At 45.7% G+C, this 19,552-nt stretch overlaps 6 protein-coding genes across 9 annotated transcripts in view; 3 read left to right on the top strand and 3 right to left on the bottom strand.

Moving 5' to 3' along the window:
- Positions 1 to 2,186, top strand: part of LOC108022902 (uncharacterized) — a 58,110-nt gene extending 55,924 nt beyond the window's left edge. For all 4 annotated transcript variants that reach the window (XM_050888045.1, XM_017092107.3, XM_050888046.1 and 1 more), the window contains exon 9: positions 619 to 2,186. In XM_050888045.1, coding sequence (XP_050744002.1) covers positions 619 to 2,185 — 1,567 coding nt within the window. In that variant the 3' untranslated portion in view covers position 2,186. The remainder of the gene's footprint in view (positions 1 to 618) is intronic.
- A 1,697-nt stretch (positions 2,187 to 3,883) lies between these two features.
- Positions 3,884 to 4,829, top strand: LOC108022901 (uncharacterized). The gene is made up of 2 exons (XM_017092106.3): positions 3,884 to 4,092; positions 4,149 to 4,829. Exons 1-2 carry the CDS (start codon positions 3,891 to 3,893, stop codon positions 4,772 to 4,774), a joined length of 828 nt encoding a protein of 275 aa, XP_016947595.1. The 5' UTR covers positions 3,884 to 3,890; the 3' UTR covers positions 4,775 to 4,829.
- A 5,760-nt stretch (positions 4,830 to 10,589) lies between these two features.
- On the bottom strand, positions 10,590 to 11,825 carry LOC108022433 (putative gustatory receptor 58a). The gene is made up of 2 exons (XM_017091319.3): positions 10,806 to 11,825; positions 10,590 to 10,757 (listed from the first exon to the last, which is right to left on the bottom strand). Exons 1-2 carry the CDS (start codon positions 11,823 to 11,825, stop codon positions 10,590 to 10,592), a joined length of 1,188 nt encoding a protein of 395 aa, XP_016946808.3.
- Positions 11,826 to 12,015: 190 nt separating this feature from the next.
- Positions 12,016 to 13,296, top strand: LOC108022426 (putative gustatory receptor 58b). The gene is made up of 2 exons (XM_017091312.1): positions 12,016 to 13,029; positions 13,087 to 13,296. The coding sequence occupies exons 1-2, from the start codon at positions 12,016 to 12,018 to the stop codon at positions 13,294 to 13,296; spliced, it is 1,224 nt and encodes a 407-aa protein (XP_016946801.1).
- Positions 13,297 to 14,142: 846 nt separating this feature from the next.
- Positions 14,143 to 15,431, bottom strand: LOC108022434 (putative gustatory receptor 58c). Its single transcript, XM_017091320.1, has 2 exons — positions 14,370 to 15,431; positions 14,143 to 14,319 (listed from the first exon to the last, which is right to left on the bottom strand). Exons 1-2 carry the CDS (start codon positions 15,429 to 15,431, stop codon positions 14,143 to 14,145), a joined length of 1,239 nt encoding a protein of 412 aa, XP_016946809.1.
- Positions 15,432 to 15,938: 507 nt separating this feature from the next.
- LOC108023051 (uncharacterized) lies at positions 15,939 to 19,304 on the bottom strand. The gene is made up of 5 exons (XM_017092294.3): positions 18,564 to 19,304; positions 17,503 to 18,079; positions 17,359 to 17,429; positions 17,009 to 17,298; positions 15,939 to 16,952 (listed from the first exon to the last, which is right to left on the bottom strand). Exons 1-5 carry the CDS (start codon positions 19,208 to 19,210, stop codon positions 16,708 to 16,710), a joined length of 1,830 nt encoding a protein of 609 aa, XP_016947783.1. The 5' UTR covers positions 19,211 to 19,304; the 3' UTR covers positions 15,939 to 16,707.
- Between the last annotated feature and the right edge of the window lie 248 nt (positions 19,305 to 19,552).

Here is a 19,552-nt window from a genome sequence, read left to right as displayed (position 1 = left end):
CTTAAAGTAAATAATGTTAGCTTGATCTTTTCATTTCCGCTGACCCAAACTCGAATTTCCCGCCCCCGAAAAGCCTGCAGTCACATCGAGCAGCAAGGTAATGCAGGAAAACTGCAGAAAATTGGCCTTCCACATCAGCTCCCTTCAAATATCCTTGGCGCTCTCCCGTCGTTTTCGCCAGCCTGCCACAAATAGTTTTGGAATGCAATTTGATGGAGGCAGAATGCAACTCACATCGCGACCCCGAAACCCAACGACCTACGTGTGTGCGACCGAGAGGGTTCCGGGGGGCGAAAGACAGAGGCAGTACTGCTCTTACCTGTTGGCAGGTGGAATTTATATTAAATCGTAGGACGCAAGGACGCGGCCGGAATTGCGGCCTGGCAGGGAGCCAGTAGCCGAGTGAGGTGTTTACCAAAGGCGAGTTATGATTATGGCAGGCACTGTGGGACAAAAGGATATATCAGAGAACTGCATCCGATTTTCTTCACAAATCAAGAACTACTTAGTTTTACATCTTATAGTATTATAGTATTTGTTGGCATCTTACAATGCCCAGACTTTATACTAATAGCAAATATCTAATACCCTACGACTTCGCCATTGTGTTTCTTTCAGCTTCCGCATCAACCGCATTGAATCACCCATTCTGAAGTACGAGGGTGACTGCGGGGAGTCCCTGACCATCTACGACTCGGACCACGCCGACCCCGCGCGTATCATCAAGACCTTCTGCGACACCTTCTCGCGGCCCATGGAGAAGGTGGACTTCGTGAGCACCAGCCCCTCGCTGTACGTCCAGTTCGACTCGAAGACGGGCAGCTATAGCGGCAGCTCACTGTACTACTGGGCGCACTACGACTTCTTCAACAACACCCGTTTCGGGGACCCTGTGCCCAACACCCTCTGCGACGAGGTGATGTACGCCTGGAAGCACCCGGGCGGTCGTCTGCGATCGCCCCTGAATTCCCTGATCTTCAAGCGAACCGGAGGCAGTGATGTCCGCTGCCAGTACAAGTTTGTGACGGATCGAAGGCTGTATGCCAGGGCCATAATCGAGGTGAATGCGGTGTCCTTCAAGGAGCTTCCCTACAACAGCAATGCCTGCACCCGGTGCCACGAGGAGCGGGTGGATAAGCTGGTGATTTGGGAGGAGCGGGACAAGTACCAGAACAACCTGGCCTGCTTCTGCGACAACATCCCCAGGGCGGTGAGGGTCATATCGTCGGCGGATCAGATGAACCTGGAGATGATTGTGCAGGGCCAGCACGCCATTACGTCCTACTTCAAGAACCCGAATCCCCTGTTCGAAGCAACCTATGAGTTCGCCCACGGGCCCTTGTGCGGACCCATCACCCTGGGACCCTCGCCCGACGGTGAGCTGGTGTTCCCGTACAAGAAAGCCCTGGCCATGGTGTCGGGACCCATGGCGCCGCCAGAGCATCACTACCGCCGCGAGAAGTGCATTTGGGAGCTGAAGGTGGCCGCCCAGCGGGACCTGTGGCTCAACTTGGAGAAGGCTCGCTTTGCGGACCGCAGCTGCGAAAGTGCCAAGATCGAAGTCTATTTGGCGGGACGGCTGGAGCCGCGCTTTGTGGTCTGCCCGGAGAACATATCGCTGGCCAGGGACTTGCCCATACTGACCACAGCGGAGTTGGGGGCCACGGGCGCCGACCAGGAGCCCCTGCCCGTGCTCATCCAGTACACGGGAGATGGTCAGCCGGGTCGCAACATCTTCCGGCTGGTTTGGACGGAACTCTTCCACCTGCCCCGCAACCCCGATGGCAGTTTGGCCGCCTCCCTCCTCCAGGACGGTGGCTGTGACTTCCGATGTCCTGGCGACACCGAGGTCTGCATTCCGAAGCATTTGATCTGCAATGGAATAGCCAACTGTCCCAATGTGACGCACACCTCGACGCTGTCGCAACTCACCCGGCACATCGAGTGGAATCTGGAGCAACTGGGACTTCTCCATCACGCTGGCGAGTACCAGCAGTTGGTGCTACACGATGAATCCCCGGAGATCTGCCTGAGACGCGATCTCAGCGAACTGCCATATGGAAAGCTGGCACTCATAACCCTGGGACTGTGCCTCATGTTCGCCCTGCTCTTCGCCATTTTGAGGCGGATGTGCAGCAGGTCGTCCAAACAGCAAGGAAGACATCATCTGGAGGAGGACTATTAGAGTGGTTTATTCTTAAACCTTTTATACTTTAAGAACGAGAATTTTAGCTCTTTTATATTTTATTTAAGCAATATTGTTAGTTTATTGAGGAATTATGCTTTAGGCGGACTTCTTTAGATCACGTCTCTATATTTAGTCATATTGTTTCGAAAGTGCAGGAAATAAAACTGGAAGCTTTTGGTTAATTAGTAAAGTTAAGACACCTCAGCCAATGTTGTATTAGTTTCTGAATTTCAAATATTTAAAAACTATCTTTGGGACTCTCCCAAAGGTCTTTAATGTTTGCAACTGTATTACAAACTAATAGAAAGCCCTCATAACTATGTAAGTAGCTCTGCCCAGTCGAGTCTATAACTTTCGCTCTACGTGACATCTAATGAATATTAATTGAAAATAATTGTACGATAAAAACTATAAAGCCCTCGAACATATAAATGTTTAAAAAACACACTCACACAAAGGAAAGAACGTAAACTGCCCTGAATAAATTAATTAAAACATGAAAAATTGTCACGTGATAATTGTTGAAATAAAAAACGGATACTTTAAAAGGCATAAAGAAACTAGATTTTAATTAAGGTAGACAGGTAAAATGACGAAACCAAAGCAAAGCCAAAACGAAAACAAGCGTTTAATTCAAAGTCATAAGAATAATTAAAATAAACAATTGTTGGTGGTTTTTATTAGTTATTATATCGGTAAATACAATACGAATACATTGTACTATTGTTGGCAAATTGTCAAGCAAACCAGGCGTATATACATACATATATACATGCATATGTATATAATGTACGATATACAATATATAGGGTATATTTTTTGCACATAGATTTACCTAGTCCATAATTGAGTAGAGAACTTCCCCCGTGAATTCCACAAATTGTGGCAGGAATTTTAGCAAGGAGAAACCAGCATCGACAGCCCCCGGAGAAATTGTAAATTGAAACCCCCAAGGGTTCTAGAACTTAAGTCTAAACAGTAAAGGATTCGGAGAAATGCGCGGTATTATGGGTTGCAATAAACGATCCCGGTTCCACTTACTCCCCGCAAAAATTGTTGACAGTAAACTCCTCACTGAAACTGAAAAACTTCTTAAAACGCATTCTGCACCTCAAAGGTACAGTTGACCCCCACAATAATATGTAAGAACCCCAAAGAAAGATATGGACAGGAAGGCCCCGAAGAGAACGGATCTAAAACCAACAGAGAAAGGGAAAAATTGGAGTTAGGACACATATTTTAGTGTACGTCAGAATTAAATGTATAATAAAAGTACGGAAATAAATAAATGAGAAATTGAAAAGCCGTTGATAACAATGGAGGGTTCCCGGTTTTGGCGCAGGTTGGCAGCCCCGAGGCTCGACAAAATGCAGCTCTGCTTTGAGGGGCTCTCCGCAGGAAGAAAGGAGAAAGCAGCAAGTGGGGGCAAATGTCATCCAAAGGGAAAGACGAAGAGGCCTGTGGGAACGCGAGGAAAAACCACCTCATCGCCGATTTAAATGTCAGCTGACCCAAACGCAAAAGGCCGGGGACCTCTCAACTCCTGTCAAACAAATCGTCGTGTCGAGCTGAACAGAACGTCCGGATCGGGGCAACGCGAGTGAAATTGTGTAAATCCCTAGACCCAGAAACCAGTCGAAAGTTCTTCGCCGCCTTTCTTCTCGCATCTTCGCTTGGCTAGGCTATCCGACCTCGCCGCAGAATGGAAAGATTTGGAGTGCCGCGTGGTAAGCGTCCCCGGGTGCAGGTGTCCTTGGACGACAAGGAGCGAGCCATAGCCCGCATCCGTGGTGGTGAGACCAAGGCCGGCATTTCCCGCGAGCTGGGTGTCCCGGAGTCCACGGTTCGCGGCTGGGTGAAGCGGGCTGAGCAGCGAATGGCCCGCGAGGCAGTTGGCCAGCCAGGTGAGTACGGAGTGCAGCATTGTCCCGACGATACATGTATCATCCCCACCGAACAGATGCCGCCAACTTTCCCTCTATCCTGGCCATGACTCTGGCCAAGCCGCAAGTCACCATCAGCGCAAAGTCATCGGCCTCGTCCGTCAATTCGAAATCGTCATTCTCATCGCCCCCGCTGGCCTTGAAGTCCCTGAAGCTGCCACAAAAGCGGAACATCAACGGTCATCCGGTGGCACGTCCTCCCCAGGACTCCCACCCGAACCCAGCAGCTGCTCCCATTCACATTCCCGTGCCGATTCCCATGCCCTTCCCCGTGCCCCCGGCGCCTTCCGCCGACAGTCAGCAACAGATCAGCGGCTGGTTGCACATCTTCAATGCCGGAATCCTGAACTTCACCCTGATTGCCACCGCTGCAGTGCTCCAGGCTCGTTCTCGTGGCCTGGCGGATCGCCTGCCGCTGTGGCAAATCATCACGGATTTTGTTGACGAGGCCGGACGCAACGTGGCCGCCAATGGGGGTCAGTACGTCGAGCCAGTGCCATCCGCTTTGGACGAAACGGGTCCGAGGCAACGAATGGTCCAGGCGCCAGTGCATCCGTATCGCGGGAATGTGAAGGCTCCGCCGGTTCACATCACCGCCGAGGATGACGAGGACAGCTCTACGGGTGATGAGATGGAACACTGATTGTATGGGATTAGGAAATTAGATAGGGATTATTAAATAAATTTATAAAGACTCATGTGTTTTTTCTGCTAAAAAAGGATGGGGAACTAATTATAAGCAAGGAAAAAATATTTTATTTTTGAAGTTTTTAGATAATATGGGTTGAAAGTAGATCTACCTTTCAGATTGGTTTAATCTTTGTGCGGAATGGATGGGAGGTGTTCTCACTTACAACAATTTGTAACATAGTCTTCTTTCTGTTTCTGTTTCAACTTAGTACCATACATATATCCACTGGTCACCTAGGAAAATGATTAATCAATCAGATTAATGCATGTGCCAAAAGAATCCGCTTTCTAAATCCCTCAAGCGGTGATCCACTCCGCAAAAAGCCCCCACTGCAGGCCGCGGTATGGTCGACTGTCCCAAAAGCTCACCTCAATAGGCCCAATATATGCAAATAAAACGAAATGCCAGTCCCTGTCAATGGGATTATGTTGTTTAAAGCAAATAATTGCATTTTAATTAGCAGCGAAATAAGTGCGATAATTGGCCTCGAGCCGGAGAGCCTGGAATCGGAATCCCGGCCAGGAATGGGCCACCATCTGGGCCTGGCTGTGGCAGCGCAGTGAATGAATCAGATGCGGCTGGCTTTATTAACCATATTATTATTTCATTTCGATGCGTGTCATGCAAATTTCTGCGTTTCAGCCGCTTTGCCTTTGTTGCCGTCGGGCGCGCCTGCCTTTTGGCCGTGTCACGTAATTAAGCGGTTTTATTTGCGGCTTTGCCGCACATTAATTGGTCATGTTAAATGTAAAATTTCATTTTCGCAAAAAACACGAAACGTTTCCATAAATGAAATATATTTAATTTTTTCCCGCTCCGGTTACCCATATTTCAGCATTTATGAAAATGATTTTGCAATGGATTATAGATGAACTCGACTGTGAACTGCTAGTTGTGTTTTGTCACTCGGCTGTCGGTTGTGCGGCTTTTATTTCCGTTTTGGTTTTTTAAAATTTATATTCGCATTTATCCTTGAGCGGACCAATTAGTGTATTGTGACAAAAGCAATTGCAAAAGTTGCCTGCGCCCAGAGTGGTTTGCAGTTAGCCAGGGTTTTTGTATTTTTGTTGGCCATGATTGCTCGTTATTAAGTGTTTTTAGGCCATTAAAACAATGAATAAAACAAACCTACATCATTAAATAGGCATTAAATGATTTTAATTGCAAAGTAATCATATTTGTTGTTTGGCCATATTTCGATTAGACCGTTTTTATATTTAGTTCAGCGGTCTATAATGTAGATACGTTATACTCATTTAAGAGTAGATGGCTTAATGCTTATATGCAGAGTAATCGGTTTCCGTCGGATTTTACTTATCGATAAAATCGATTTCCTTTTTATACAACTCTATGGTACTCTCCAATTTTTCTAATTTAAGCACTACATTTCCCATTTTATTTTACTCAGTCGAGGAAATATCCGCCAATCTGTTACAATATAATTAAATGCATTTTCCATGTCCACTCCAATGGCACCCCAATCGAGAGCTAGCAGGCATTTCCATTTACCTTTCACCCCGCCACTTTTACTTGGCCAACATCTTGGCCCTGCCACCAAGCGCCACCCACAAACAAGACCGCAGCAAACGGGCCGGGCTAAGCCAGTGGAAATGGCCAGGAAAAGGCCCCGCGATTATCCACACAGTTCATCGACGGGGCGAGAGTGGCTTTAACATAAACTTTTTCCATTTACCTCCCTGGCCATAAAAAATATGGATAAGGGACTTTCGCCTTGGCCCCAAACGTTAGACGAGGAGATTTGGGCGCCGTGCTTTTTCCGGATTTCTTTTGCGATTTTCCCAATCATTTTCGGCATTTTAATGCCGAGGCTTGGGCGGAAAAGCCTACAAGGCGAAGTCGAGACCGTGTGGCCTCTGGAAACGTGCATCAAAGTTGATTATCGTGGAATATTTTTCAGCCTGGATTGAGCCGGAGATTTGTGCCTGCGGCCTGGCCTGATTTGCGGCCCCAACAAATCCTAATCCCAGGGATTGGCGCCTAGGCACCTGCTGCTCTGCTTGCCATAACTTCCGACTTCTAACTGGGATGATGAACTTGTTGGGGAAAAGTTGGCGAGTTTTCGCATTTTGGCAGAAATGCAACATTAATGGCCGCGAAAACAATAAACGCTTAATGGAACATGGAACCATGCGAAGATGCGGCGTGTGCAAGGTGCTAGAAATTGTGTGCTGAAACGGAAGCGGAAACGGAAATCATATGGCACCCGAAAACCCGAACACCCGCACACAGCTGCAGCTGCCACAAAGGTGCTTGGCTTTTATGACCAGCGGGGAAAGCGTGGAAAAGTGCGGGTGAGGTGGGCCAAACTCTAGTGGAGCAGGAACATTCGAGCCAAAATAAACGCATTAGGTTCTCGGAATTGGAATTGCGGTTGCAGCTGCCGTCAGAAGCCGAATGCCCAACAAGTCATAAATCAAACACGTTTAATTAAACTTTACGCACAGGGGTTTTCCCGTCACCGTGAAAATCCCTCGTCCCGTTCGCCTTTCCCCACCCTCTCCCCTTCGAAAACCCGCAAAGGAGAAGAAACTTTCCGACGGAGCACTAAGTAAAAATGCAATTAGAATTGCCAGACGAGAGGGAGTCCGAGTGGAAAGCACCGATCTGCGGAAATGGCCACGCCCCCGCCGCCTCGCCGCCCCTCTGACTTCCGGTCACGTGGCGGTACGTGCATAACCGTTACTTGCATTGGCGGAATTGTAAACTAGCCTCAAGTGCCCTTAAAGTTGAGCACATTCGAAATTCGAGGTGGTGCTATCACCTAAACGACTGCAATTGCCGCCAGCTGCTGTTCGGTTTATTTAAAGGTGGAAAATTAAGCTAGCTTTGGCAGTTCTTAGTCGGAGTTGCAAATAAATGGTTACTTCATTCTGCAAAAATTATTTGAAGAAGAATAGAAAACATAAATTAAATGGAAATACAAAAGGTGGGTACAAAAAAAGAAGTACTAAATAGTACGCAGCTTTTCTGAAGTAAAGTATTATAAATACATATTGTATATATGACTATGTATATATATGACTATGATTTGTGGAAGTTAAAGAAAACAATGTTTATATATAAAGTATAATAATAGAACCGTTGGGCTATTGTATAAACACCCTCAGCGATGGATCATATTAATGTAAAGTAAACATAATATTATTTCTCGTGCAGTACATATATAAGTCGATCAAACCATATGGATTCCACAATCTTTTTTTGTGTGTCATGTGCCCTCAGTATTTTTAATATTTCAACAGATTTTAAGTGGGCTTTTGCTTGTTATATTTATGTTCAATTTATTTCTAACTTATATTTTCATGATCAAGCTGGTTTACCAATGCAATACCATGAGTAGTTCGTAATACTGAAATTATTTCCAATAAAGGTTTGCTTTTAATTTTTAGAAATCCGCTTATATAACGAGTGCTCCCCAAATTCCTGCAGCTTCGTGCTTCCATTTCATTTGGTATTTCCCCAAAAGAAAGCCACAACTTGTTAAAAGCCGCACAAATGCACTGGCAGAAACCCTGAATTATGTGGCAAAATGTTTTCTCGCCACCTTCGCCTTGCAGTTATCACTCGCCGCTCAGACCACACCTCCACCCACAGCCGCAGCCGCCCAGTGGAACCTGCAACCCACCCAACCACCCACCGCCTGTCATTGCGAAGGAAATCACGCAATAAACTAGCGGCGAAAACAAAACTTTAACTACTTTTTCCGCTGGCCGCAGAAACTCAGTGGGAAAACTTTTTTGAAACAATACAATTTATATTTATGCGCAGAGGCGACGGCGATGACAAAGAGGGTTTGGGTTGGAAAATGGCCGGGAAATGGGCGCCCAGGGGGGTGGTTGAGTGACCCAGAAAATGGGCGGCTAAGGAAAATGCTGGCCAGCGTTTTGGCCAGAGCAAGCAGCAGCCAAGGCAGGAGAGTTTATTTTAAGTGTTGAAAATAACTTGACCCACATTTGTGTGGTTCCCCTTCCCGGGACTTCCCCGGCTTTTCCCCGGTGTTGATAACTGTTTTGCCGACCCCCAAGTCCCCCGCAAAACTCGTTGAAAAACTTGTCCATGTCCATTCAGAGGGCTCAATGGTGAACGAAGCTTAGTCCGAAACTATTGCCAAAACTTTATAACAAATTAATTGCATTTTAAGGGCATGCAAAAACCAGGGATGCACGAAATATTCAAATTTTCATTCGACTCGCTGGACTGTGATGGGTTTTCCAGCCTTAAATGGGGGTCCCCCGTCTGGCCTCTACGCATTATCGCTTTAAAAATACACTTGCTTTCGAGTTGGTTTTTAAAATTGGATTTTGAAACTGTTCATATTTTCATAAGAGAATAAAGTTCTAGCTCTGTGCAAAATTCTAGATATAAGGTTTATATGTTTGGTATATGGAACAAACTGAAGCTCGATTAAAAGAAATTTTAGATACAAAATGAAAAACCATTTAATTGATGAACGAATTATCAAGCTCAAAGGTTTTCTTTTGCATTTTTAAATGCCAAGCTTTTAGTTTTGAGCTTCCCTGTAGAAACACAGATTTCAGAAAAATAATCTATCGGCAGATGTTGCCAGTAAATTGCCATTTCATTGCTGGCCCATTATCATAATTTTCATTTCGGTTTATTACTGTCAAAGGGTTAATCAAAGCAGCCCAACGGAGGGGAAAGTGGCTTGTTTGCCGAATAAACTTACCCAGCTTGCTAATTAGTTGCCAAAAGAAACCGTGTTTGCTCTCGTTTTGTGGTCTCGGCCATGTCACAATCACAATCCCCAGCACAGCTTGCAATCGATACACAGAACCTTGGCCAATTAATCCCATCCCGCCCATCCTCGACTAGTTCGGACCCAAAAACAATACACGCGGAGGCCGAGGAGGTGGCGGGAGCAGGAGCCGGAGCAGCAGCGAAGGAAGAATGATGAAGTAGGAGCTCATAATGACCCGAAATCCTTTCAGTCCAAATGGAAATTCCCCAGTCGTGCGTATAATTGGAATTAATACAAAAAGCAGCTGAGGAATATCGAACCACAAGAGGAGTGGAGGCTTAGTGGTTGGGCCATCGGATAGTTCTGTGCTCCGCAGGCCAGATTTAATGGCTAAATCCTGCTCGGGGCCTGACTTCCTGGGAGCTTGATTAAATTTGATTTGTTAGCAGACAAAGAGGTTTCGCTACATGGGATTAACTCCACGGGGAGAAAATACTAGTTAAACCTTTTCCATTCTTTAGGGTTCTTACAAAACTAAAATATCCCTTAGTTCTTAATTTTTTAATAGTGGTCATAGTGGCGGAATGTATTCCCAAGGATGGCAAGTACCCACAACTGCTCGTCTTTTCTCTCAGTGCCCACATATGGGGTTATTTTGTGTGGAGTGTTTGGACTTGTTGAAATTTTCTCGGTTGCGTAATTCGTTCTAGCTTCAGGGCGAATAAACATAGTACACATTATTTTTGGCAATCTGTGTACACATTTATTTTTGTATGTATAATTGATAGCCCACCTGATTACACAAATTTGTACATACATTATTTCTAAGGAGCTCTCCTGCTTCTTTCCCTCACGTCATTTGATACGCATTTGGTGTTTTTGTTGCTGCTCAACGGCGCTCCAAAACACATTTGATTAATTGATTTTAATATTTAATTACTGTTGGGGTATGTGATGAGATTTTAAACACGCGTATGTGGATATACATCCCCGAACTTGATAATAAAACATTTCCGATCTCTGCCTTTTTTAGTTATTTTTATTACTTTAATGTCTTTCATCGACCTTGTTCTTCAAATCGAATTGCACAAGCACCAGGACTTGAACCAGGACGTAGAAAAAGTAAACCAAGCTGGTTTGTTTGTTGAACACAAACAGTCCGCAGACCTTATAAGTCGCCGGATGGCAACGCAGATGATCGCAGAATAGTTCTAGCTAATATATGTTGTTATTTTAAATGTATCTTTAGCGCAATTCTACTACCTGCAGTTGAAAGTCCCTTTTGACCAGCTCCAGGTGACTGAACTCCCGCAGGCGGTTTCCCACTTCGAGGTCACTTCTACGGGTCACATCGTCGACAACAGTCATTACCAGAACAGCACTCCAGTAATGAGAAATGATCACAAACTCTCCCAGGACTCTGGTGTAAAACGACGTTTCTATAGATTCATTTCCAAACTGCACTCCATGATAAACCAGATTCACATTTGTCACAAACATTTTCAAAAGCAAAAGGGCAATGGGAATGTCCAGGGTTTCAAAAGCTACTAAAACGAGTCGCTGATTCTCCGCAAAAAGCTGGAAGAGATTGCGCAGGTTGTGCAGGGACTTTCTGGCCTTATTTTCGGACAGTACTAGGGAGTTACGCTCTTCATGATTCAGGAACAGGCACAGGTCCTCGAGAGATATTTGCACCCGCTCGTTCTGCCAGTGGAGGATTACCAGGATCACACATATACCCGCCATCATAGCAACTATGTAGATATATTGCACGATGTGCGCCGTAATCATGGATGTTTTGCCAAAGCCAGTTCCTGTGTCGATTACCAGCAGGATTAAGAAGCCCGACAAAAGGCTGAAGCTCGCGGCAAAAAATATCTGGCAAAGTACTCCCCGGACTCTCTTTCTCAGCTTGGTATACTTTCTTGAGGGATCCTCCAGTCTACTGCACTTCAGGCAGTGACTTATAATCCTGTCACCCAATTCCAGGAGCCTCTTTCTTTTGAACCACATCATAAGACCGCCCGAAAACATGGCCAGTATCCTTGTGATATTGGTTAAATTGAAGACCCATTGGAGGACCAGGTTGCTGCTCATGTAGCTCTCATAGTACATGTAGTGGGGAAACGTGAAGGGCAGCAGGACGAGGAGAACTCCATGCAGACAGGCCGTGTAGAGGAGGTACCACCTCAGCGGACGTCCCGCGAGGAACCTTCGCTTTCGCAAAGGAGCCGGCAGCAGACCGCAGCAAACTGTGTATATGTGGAAGGACTTCAGCAGCATGACGGACAACGGCAGCCGGCGAAGGACGACTGTCAACTGTCCCGCAATCGATGGGGACTCCACTATCCGGCCGGAAATCGGATAAGCGGCCAACGCACCGCCCTTCCATCGAACCGCAAGGACTTTCACCTAATTACTTTGTTTTTCGAGCCCACAACTTGGTCAGTTACCCGGACACATCCTCGTTGACATGTTGCACTCGAAACTGGGTCGCGTGATGAGCTTGGTGTACTACCACTGCGTATTCTTTGCCCTGATGGGCTCTACGTTGAGGATACGCTCCCGCAAGGAAACCATTCGCTTGGACAAGCTTTCGCGGACTTACCTCGCATACAGCCTTTTAACTAGCGTATTTATGCTCTTGAACATATACTGCATACTCCCCCAGGCCCAACGAGACGGCTATATAAAGAACAACATAGTCCTGCAACTAAACTTTGTGGTGATGGTGTTCCTACGCCTGATGACTGTCCTGTGCTGCTACTCCACCATTTGGCTGAAGCGCCGGAAAATCATTCAGCTCTGCAAGAGCTCGCTGGCTTATTGGAAGAGATTCAGGAACATAATGGAGGCCATTGTGAATAAGCAGGAACTGGAAGACCTGCAAGTCTCCCTGGCCTGGACCATGATCCAGGAAATAATGGTGCTCTACGCATCCTTTCTGTTCTCCGCTCTGATACAGTATCAGCTTCTCAGTGTGGTCAGCAAGCGGAGTTTGCTGGCTTTCAGTACAAGGCTCGTACACCTCCTGCACTTCCTCGTGGTGAAAATGGGGGTTTATGGCCTACTCATACTGCTGTATCACCAGTTCATGGTAATCCACCTGGCATTAAACGCCCTTCCTAGGAGAAAGGTCGTTGGGAAATGGAGAGCCCTGCGATCCGTAGCCACTATGCACTCGGAAACCCTTCAGCTGGCCAGGTCCATTTTTAGGATCTGCAACCTAATTAACGCCACGGTGTTCGTCAACATTTTCATGGCCACCTTGAACATCCTGTACCATGCTGTGCAGTTCAGCAACCAAACCATCAAATCCGATGGATGGGGGATAGTGTTCGGCAACGGACTGATTCTGTTCAACCTCTGGGGAACCCTGCTGTTGATGGAAATGCTGAACAAGGTGGTGACCTCCTGCAACAGCACTGGCCAAACTCTAAGACGATTCAGCGACCTGCCAAGCGTGAGGAAAAAGCTACAGCGGGAGGTAGTCCTTTGATTGAATTGCTCTTAATTTAAATATTTGTAATTATTGCATTTCTAGCTGGACATTTTTACCATGCAGCTGAAGCGCAGCCACTTGGTCTTCAAAATCTGCGGGCTTGTGGAGCTGGACAAGCCGGCTGGTCTCAGGTTCCTAGCCTCGATTCTGAGCAACGTCATTATCCTCATGCAGTTCGACCTGCGGCGGAACCCACAGCCAAACAGTTCTGAGTACCTCACGCATCTGATCAGAAACAAATCTGAGGTCTAAGGGGGAAACTTTATATGTGTGATTTCCTTACGCCTATAAATAAATTGGTGGCTGTTCGAAGGATCGCGATTCTCCGCTCACTACCACTAAGATTAGATTTTTTCTTTCTGGCAGAGCGGGTCTTAAATAAAAAAATTTAAGTTCTGAAAATTTAAAAATATGGTTTGGGTCCAGGCTTTCGAGGATTTCAAGGATTCAAAGCTTTAAGGACATTATTTTATGGCCTCCAAAAGCTTTCATGAACTGAAGCTAGTGGGTGGGAATATGAAGTCGAACTCGAATGGCAAGTTCGTTTGATTTCTGGCGGATAATTTCTTCAATGTTCGGAACATACATAATTATATCAAAGTGTATGGCTTCGAATGGCCTATAATTCGAATTCAAAGTTCTTTGTTTCTTTGCTTCGATTTTGATAAGTCTCCATTTTCACATTATGCTACAAAGTAACTTTAAAGCTTATCCAGTTTTATATTTATAAATACTAGATAGAAAATGGAACTTACGTTTTTTAATCAAAGTCTTTTGTCAGGAAAATATTACTTAACAGTTTATAAAGCTTGTAACATACCTGCATATACCCATGTATAAATGATAAATTATTTCAAGGCTGCGTTAAATATTACAGATTTATTGTGGCATTTATGTAAAATGATGTATAATTAATGTACAATTTATGAAATTGATGTAAAACTTATGTTAATTTCATGTAACTTGATGGAGAATTCGTTTAGATAATATGTTGAATCTCATAAGCAATTAATGTGTAATAAAACTTTGTATATATTTTAGGTACATTTTGGTTTTATTAAAGTAAGAAAAGATATTCATGTTTTGCATTATGTTTTTTCAACCATATATTTTGTAGGCAATCTGGCAGAGAACCAAGACATTGGTTATAATGTTCCTGGACATTTGGTGGACCGATGAGTTACTCAGGTCGAAAAAACCTACGATGTGAAGGCGTCTCACACGTTTCGGATTCAGTTGCAGTTTCCGGTTGAGATACAAAATGGAGAACTCCAACTAAATTGAAAACATGTTACGATACTATCAAATCAGCTTGAAATGATTACCTGTCTGGAAAGAATCAGTGCCTGGCTGTGTTTACATGGGATGCCCGAAATATTGACGTCCCATAGTTTAACCACCAGTTCAAGGAGCTCCAACCACTTCCAGCGATTGATCTCGAAAATGGAAAACTGCATTATGACCTCGGCGTGGTGAGTGAGAAACAGAACGGCAAACAATATGCCCTTCCAGATATGGAAGGATTGGTCGAACTCCAGGTAGATCCACAATCGAAACAAAATGGCTATGTTGAAAATATAGGTGGAAAGCAAGTTGAAGAGGAGCTGCCACTGGAATATATCAACAATGAGCTTTAGCACCTCGTCCAAGTGGAGGCAGTGCCTCCAAAGTTTGCGCCAGGCGGGAAGGATTTGCCTCACACCCATCTCTCGAGGAATGCCCCCTCGTTTGGGCAAGGCCTCCAGATCCTGGATCATTTCCCGCACACTACGGGCCATGTTTACCAGCAGCCAGTTCCCGGCCACCTGGAGCATGTAGACCGTCAAGTCCACATAGCTCATTAGCAGAATCAGGATCAAGGCGTACACCACGGAAGCCATATGGTAGGGAACCATAGCTCTCCTAAAGCTGGAGTCGCTGTCACAATTGACCAGGGAGTCTCGGGTCAGGAGCTGCTGCGTCAGGATCACGAACCGCGAACTGGTCAGCACAACCTTGCACAGACACTTCTTCCTGCAATCGCTTCCAAGAGCGAAGCGGAACTTGTGCAGCATCCTCATCAGGTCGTTGCCCAACTGCTGCAGCCGACGCCTCCGCACCCAAACACTGAACATTAGGAGCAGCATGGTCAGGAGCTTGGTCAAACCCACCACATTGTAGACCACTCCGAACATTCCCGTGTTTTTGCAGTCGTACACATTGCCGGTTAGAAGGGCCAAGGCGAAGGGCAGGATCAGAAGATAGGCCACATTCAGGAGGAGGCAGTAAAGCACAGTGGGCACGTGGTCGAGGATAAAGCGATTGTTCCGAGAGTCGTAGTGCAGATTGCACAGACCTATCAGGCGACTCACTTCGAAATAAACCCGCAGAAGGGAGAACTCTGCCATTTTGCTGGATGATTGAACAGGAACTAAAGCCAGCCATGCAGACACTCCATGAAAGGTAAACCAAAAGGTCTCCAGGGATCATAGTCAGCGAGAATTGGGATAGGACATGCAACTGGACCTTCGGTTAAATATAGTATTTTATCCTTAACCATGCTTGATACTGAAGTGAAAGGTCATATATGTATATAACATATTATTAGCCTTCAAAATTATTCAAAAAGTAAACAATAATCAATTGTTGGTGTTAGTAAGTAAAAAGAAAAAGTATATTTTGGTTTTCCCACTTTAATATAACAAATAAGCAATACTAAAATATTTTAGATAAAAAATGTATAATCAATAATAATTTCCAATCGATTGCTATTTTAAGGCAATTTTGTATTTAACAAAAGTAAAAAAAAGAAAAAAAATTTCAATTTTTACAGAGTATTTGCAGATTCTTATAAATCGCACTTTACAGCGCCACATTATCAGTGGCCCAAAACAAATCAAAGTCGCCTCCTGAAGTACTTATCTAAAAATGATTCATTTATTTCGCTATCTTTCTGTAGCATTTCAAGTGTTTTTCTAAAGACGTTGGCTTGTGTTTGGTTTGTTCTTATCAAAATACCGCTGGTTGTTTGGGAATCTATGCTTATCTTAGTAGGTAGTTGGTAGTCGGTAAAATGTAAGCTTATGCAATACTACCGCAACGAAATGATGATGCTGAAGCGTATTGTATCGAATCGTTCTCCTATGCGATAACTAGAAACTAATTATAAATTCAAGCATATTACATAAAATCACACAACAATCTCTGATGCATTTGCTGCACTCGCTCTGACTTCGTTGTAAGTGGTAAACACTACATGGAATATACACGCAGATAAGTTTATATCTAGGTTATGGTGGGCCGATTTTTGGACATTCGAAAACGGAAGCCTTTTGCATTCACTTTTAGGAAACACATTTCGATACAGAAATATATGGCCAACTATTTAATATCATTCATTGGATGGTCATGCTATCATTTACTTCACTTCAGTTTTAACGTCTTGTCACCGGAAAATTATCAGGAATAAATACCTCTATTATTTCATTGTAATAAAAGTTTCTTTTCACAACCAAAGTCCTAATTTTTTAGCTATCAATCATAAGTGCATACTTCTAAAATACTTTGTCAAAAAATCAACCCACTCTAATCTAGCTAAATGTATGATTAATTGTTAGGATGATTAACATTCCGTGTTTCATTTAGCACAATTGACTTCTACAGCTAGTAATTAACCCGTTGCATCTACGCCACAATATGGCTGTTTTTGTTTAGATCGGTGAGCAGCTCGGCGTCCAGATCCTCCGCCTCCAGCAGATCGTTGCAGGCATCGCCGTTCAGTGAATGTGGAATGCTTGTGGACAACACCATCCCCCGAACTCCGCCGCTCCCCGTTCCAATGGAAATATCGTCGGGCGGGGAGTTGCGACGCCTCTCACGCTCTCTGACAATGTGGGGCGCTTCGTTGAACTCGTCCAACTCATCCATGCCTTTAAAAGTCCACATGATGAATATCGTCACTACGCAATGAAGCAGGCAAACTTACCCGCATACTTGGTGCCCGCTAGGAGCAAGTATTGGCCAGCTCGATGTGGCCACAACAGTCCCGTCATCACACAGTAGGCCATGCAATCGGCCGAGTTGGTGATGCCCTGGAGCAGCTTGTAGCGCCACATGGGGCTGACCTGCAGCGCCACAATGGCAACGATGGGCAGGTAGATGAACCACACCAAACTGGAGGCGCCCAGATGCAGCAGGAAGTCAAGTTTCTTCGTGGAGTGCTCGTACTTCATGGTGTTGCGCAGCTCGTACAGGAACCACATCATGAAGGAGGTGCTGTGAATTGATAGTATGGGTTAGGAATGCCTTCGTTTTAACTGCGCTTAAATTATTCACCGTAGGATTAGGACTATCCAGCCGGGCCAGGTCTGGTACTCGTCGATGTCGGAAACCACGTCGACTTCCGTCTGCAAACGAACAAGGTATTGAAGTAAATTTAAAATAAGAAATGTTCTATGTAGTTGCTTTCGTACTACCCACCCTATCCCAGATGTAAAGGAACACGTGAAACGCGCAGTATGGCACCCAGATGGACATTAGGATGATCCAACCAGTCCTGCTTATTTGTTGCCTAGTCACAGCCCAACCTTTGGCCAGTAGCAACAGGATCAGCATGAAGGTGGTGCGGCTCAGAATGTCCAGGACATCGCCTGCCGCCTGCAGCCTCGGCTCCCCCACTCCATTGGCCGCATAGTGAATCAGATGGGCGGTGATTAGGGCCAAGCTGACGAACTCGCTGAGCAGACTGAGGGTGAACAACTTGGTCACTGGATGCTTCTGCCGCCGCACCGCGTAAATTTGCATGGGCAGCAGCACTATGTAGACGAGCAGGAACACGAGGTACATTTCCAGAAGGTTCTGCTGATCGTACGAGTACTGGTAGGTGAGTGGGTGAGCGGCCGAGTTGTTCGGGTGTAGGTTGACCAGGTGGATGTCGTAGTGCAGGGTGTTCAGAAGGTTGCTGCTGAGTTTGCTCAGCCTGGGCAGGCTCTCGTGGGCGTGCCACTGGCAGGTGCTCTGGTTCTGATAGCAGGCCACCAGGGAGAGGTACCAGAATCTGTCGGAGTAGGGATGGACATTAGTTAGGGAAGGGTATAAGTATGAAACATCTTTGGATCCCCATTTTAAATACGATCTTTTGCCTAGTTGCTGTTCATTTTGGAGGATATTCAAAAGGTAGCTCTTAGGCACATTGTACTTTAGTAAGGTCAGTAAAGTCTCAACAGAAATTGTAATCAATTCAAGTCATGCACAGAACAGAGATCTTATCTTTTGTTTTGCCTACAACTACGTATAAAATGGCAATATCAGAGCCTTTTGTTCAGTAAAAAACACAGCTGAGTCTGTAGGAGGGAGAGCGTAATAAATAAACAAAGATAACTTTGACGTGAGGTTCCGGTGTCAGTGTGGAAGCCAACACCTCGAAACCAGAAAAGCTCGTTTAAAGGGTTCACATGATTTTCTATAATGAATATATAGATATCGATACTGTATATCCCACTCTCTTAGCCACATTTTCTGATAGGACGCAGTGCACCCACCTTGGTTCCGCCTCTAGGTTGATAACATAGGTGAACTGCGATCCCGGGACGACGTTTGCGGGTGCATCCTCATCGCTGCATAGCTGATTGACAGGACAGGGGACGTGCCTCATAAAGTCCCTCTTGGCACGCGGATTGCACGTGGAGTCGTAGGCTATCCTCTGGAGGCGGGAGAACATGCCCGTGCAGGCGGCCTCCCTGCTGCGCTGGCTGCGATTGCCGTAGAACTCGAGGAAGGTGCTCCTGTCCAGGACGACGAGGGTGAGGGGAGCCCCGTACTTATCCGGCGACGTGATGTTGCCGTAGATGTATCCGAAGGCATTCCGCCGCGTGGGATCCGCCTTGTTGAAGCCGAATTTCACCAGGAACTGGAAGAAGTCCTCCGTCTGGAACTGTCCGCTGATGTGGGTGGCATTGCTTGAGGGCAGGGGAATGGCGTTGAGGAGCAGGACCAGGAGGGTCAGGACGACCAGCCTGCGAATGCAGGACCACCACCTTTCACTTCTTATCAGTGGTTGTTGGTGTTTCGTGGCCGCAGCCTCTTCCCCTTCAGCACCCGATGCGGGAGTCCCTGCCAGGTGGCCAGCCAGCAATCTGGCTGCCTCGTTGGCACCGCCCACTTGCCAAGGTGGCGCCCCTTTGTGCATCGCTTGCTAGTTGGCCAAGCCGAGCGACTTCTATTTTTATTTTTATTTTGCGGAAATTTCCACAAATCCGCTAGCGATGGAAAAACATCGATGATGCGATATCGATTATGAGTACCGAAAACATCGATAAGTAAGGCTAATATGGTCACACTTAAATACCAGGTGGTTGTCTCCGCTCACCTAGCCGTATCACACTCCGCTCCGTATGCGAAATACTGTCGGTATATTTCAAAGCGTACTAAAATAATACAGAAAGGAAAGGTCACATTAAGACATCCTGAGGGTGTCCCCGCTAACTTAGCCGTGACAACCTCCCAGCATATTAAAGGACCATTTCCGGCT

This window comes from Drosophila biarmipes, chromosome 2R (assembly GCF_025231255.1).
Source record: "Drosophila biarmipes strain raj3 chromosome 2R, RU_DBia_V1.1, whole genome shotgun sequence".
In the NCBI taxonomy this organism is placed as follows: Eukaryota; Metazoa; Arthropoda; class Insecta; order Diptera; family Drosophilidae; genus Drosophila; species Drosophila biarmipes.
This window is presented reverse-complemented; position numbering and strand designations above follow the sequence as displayed.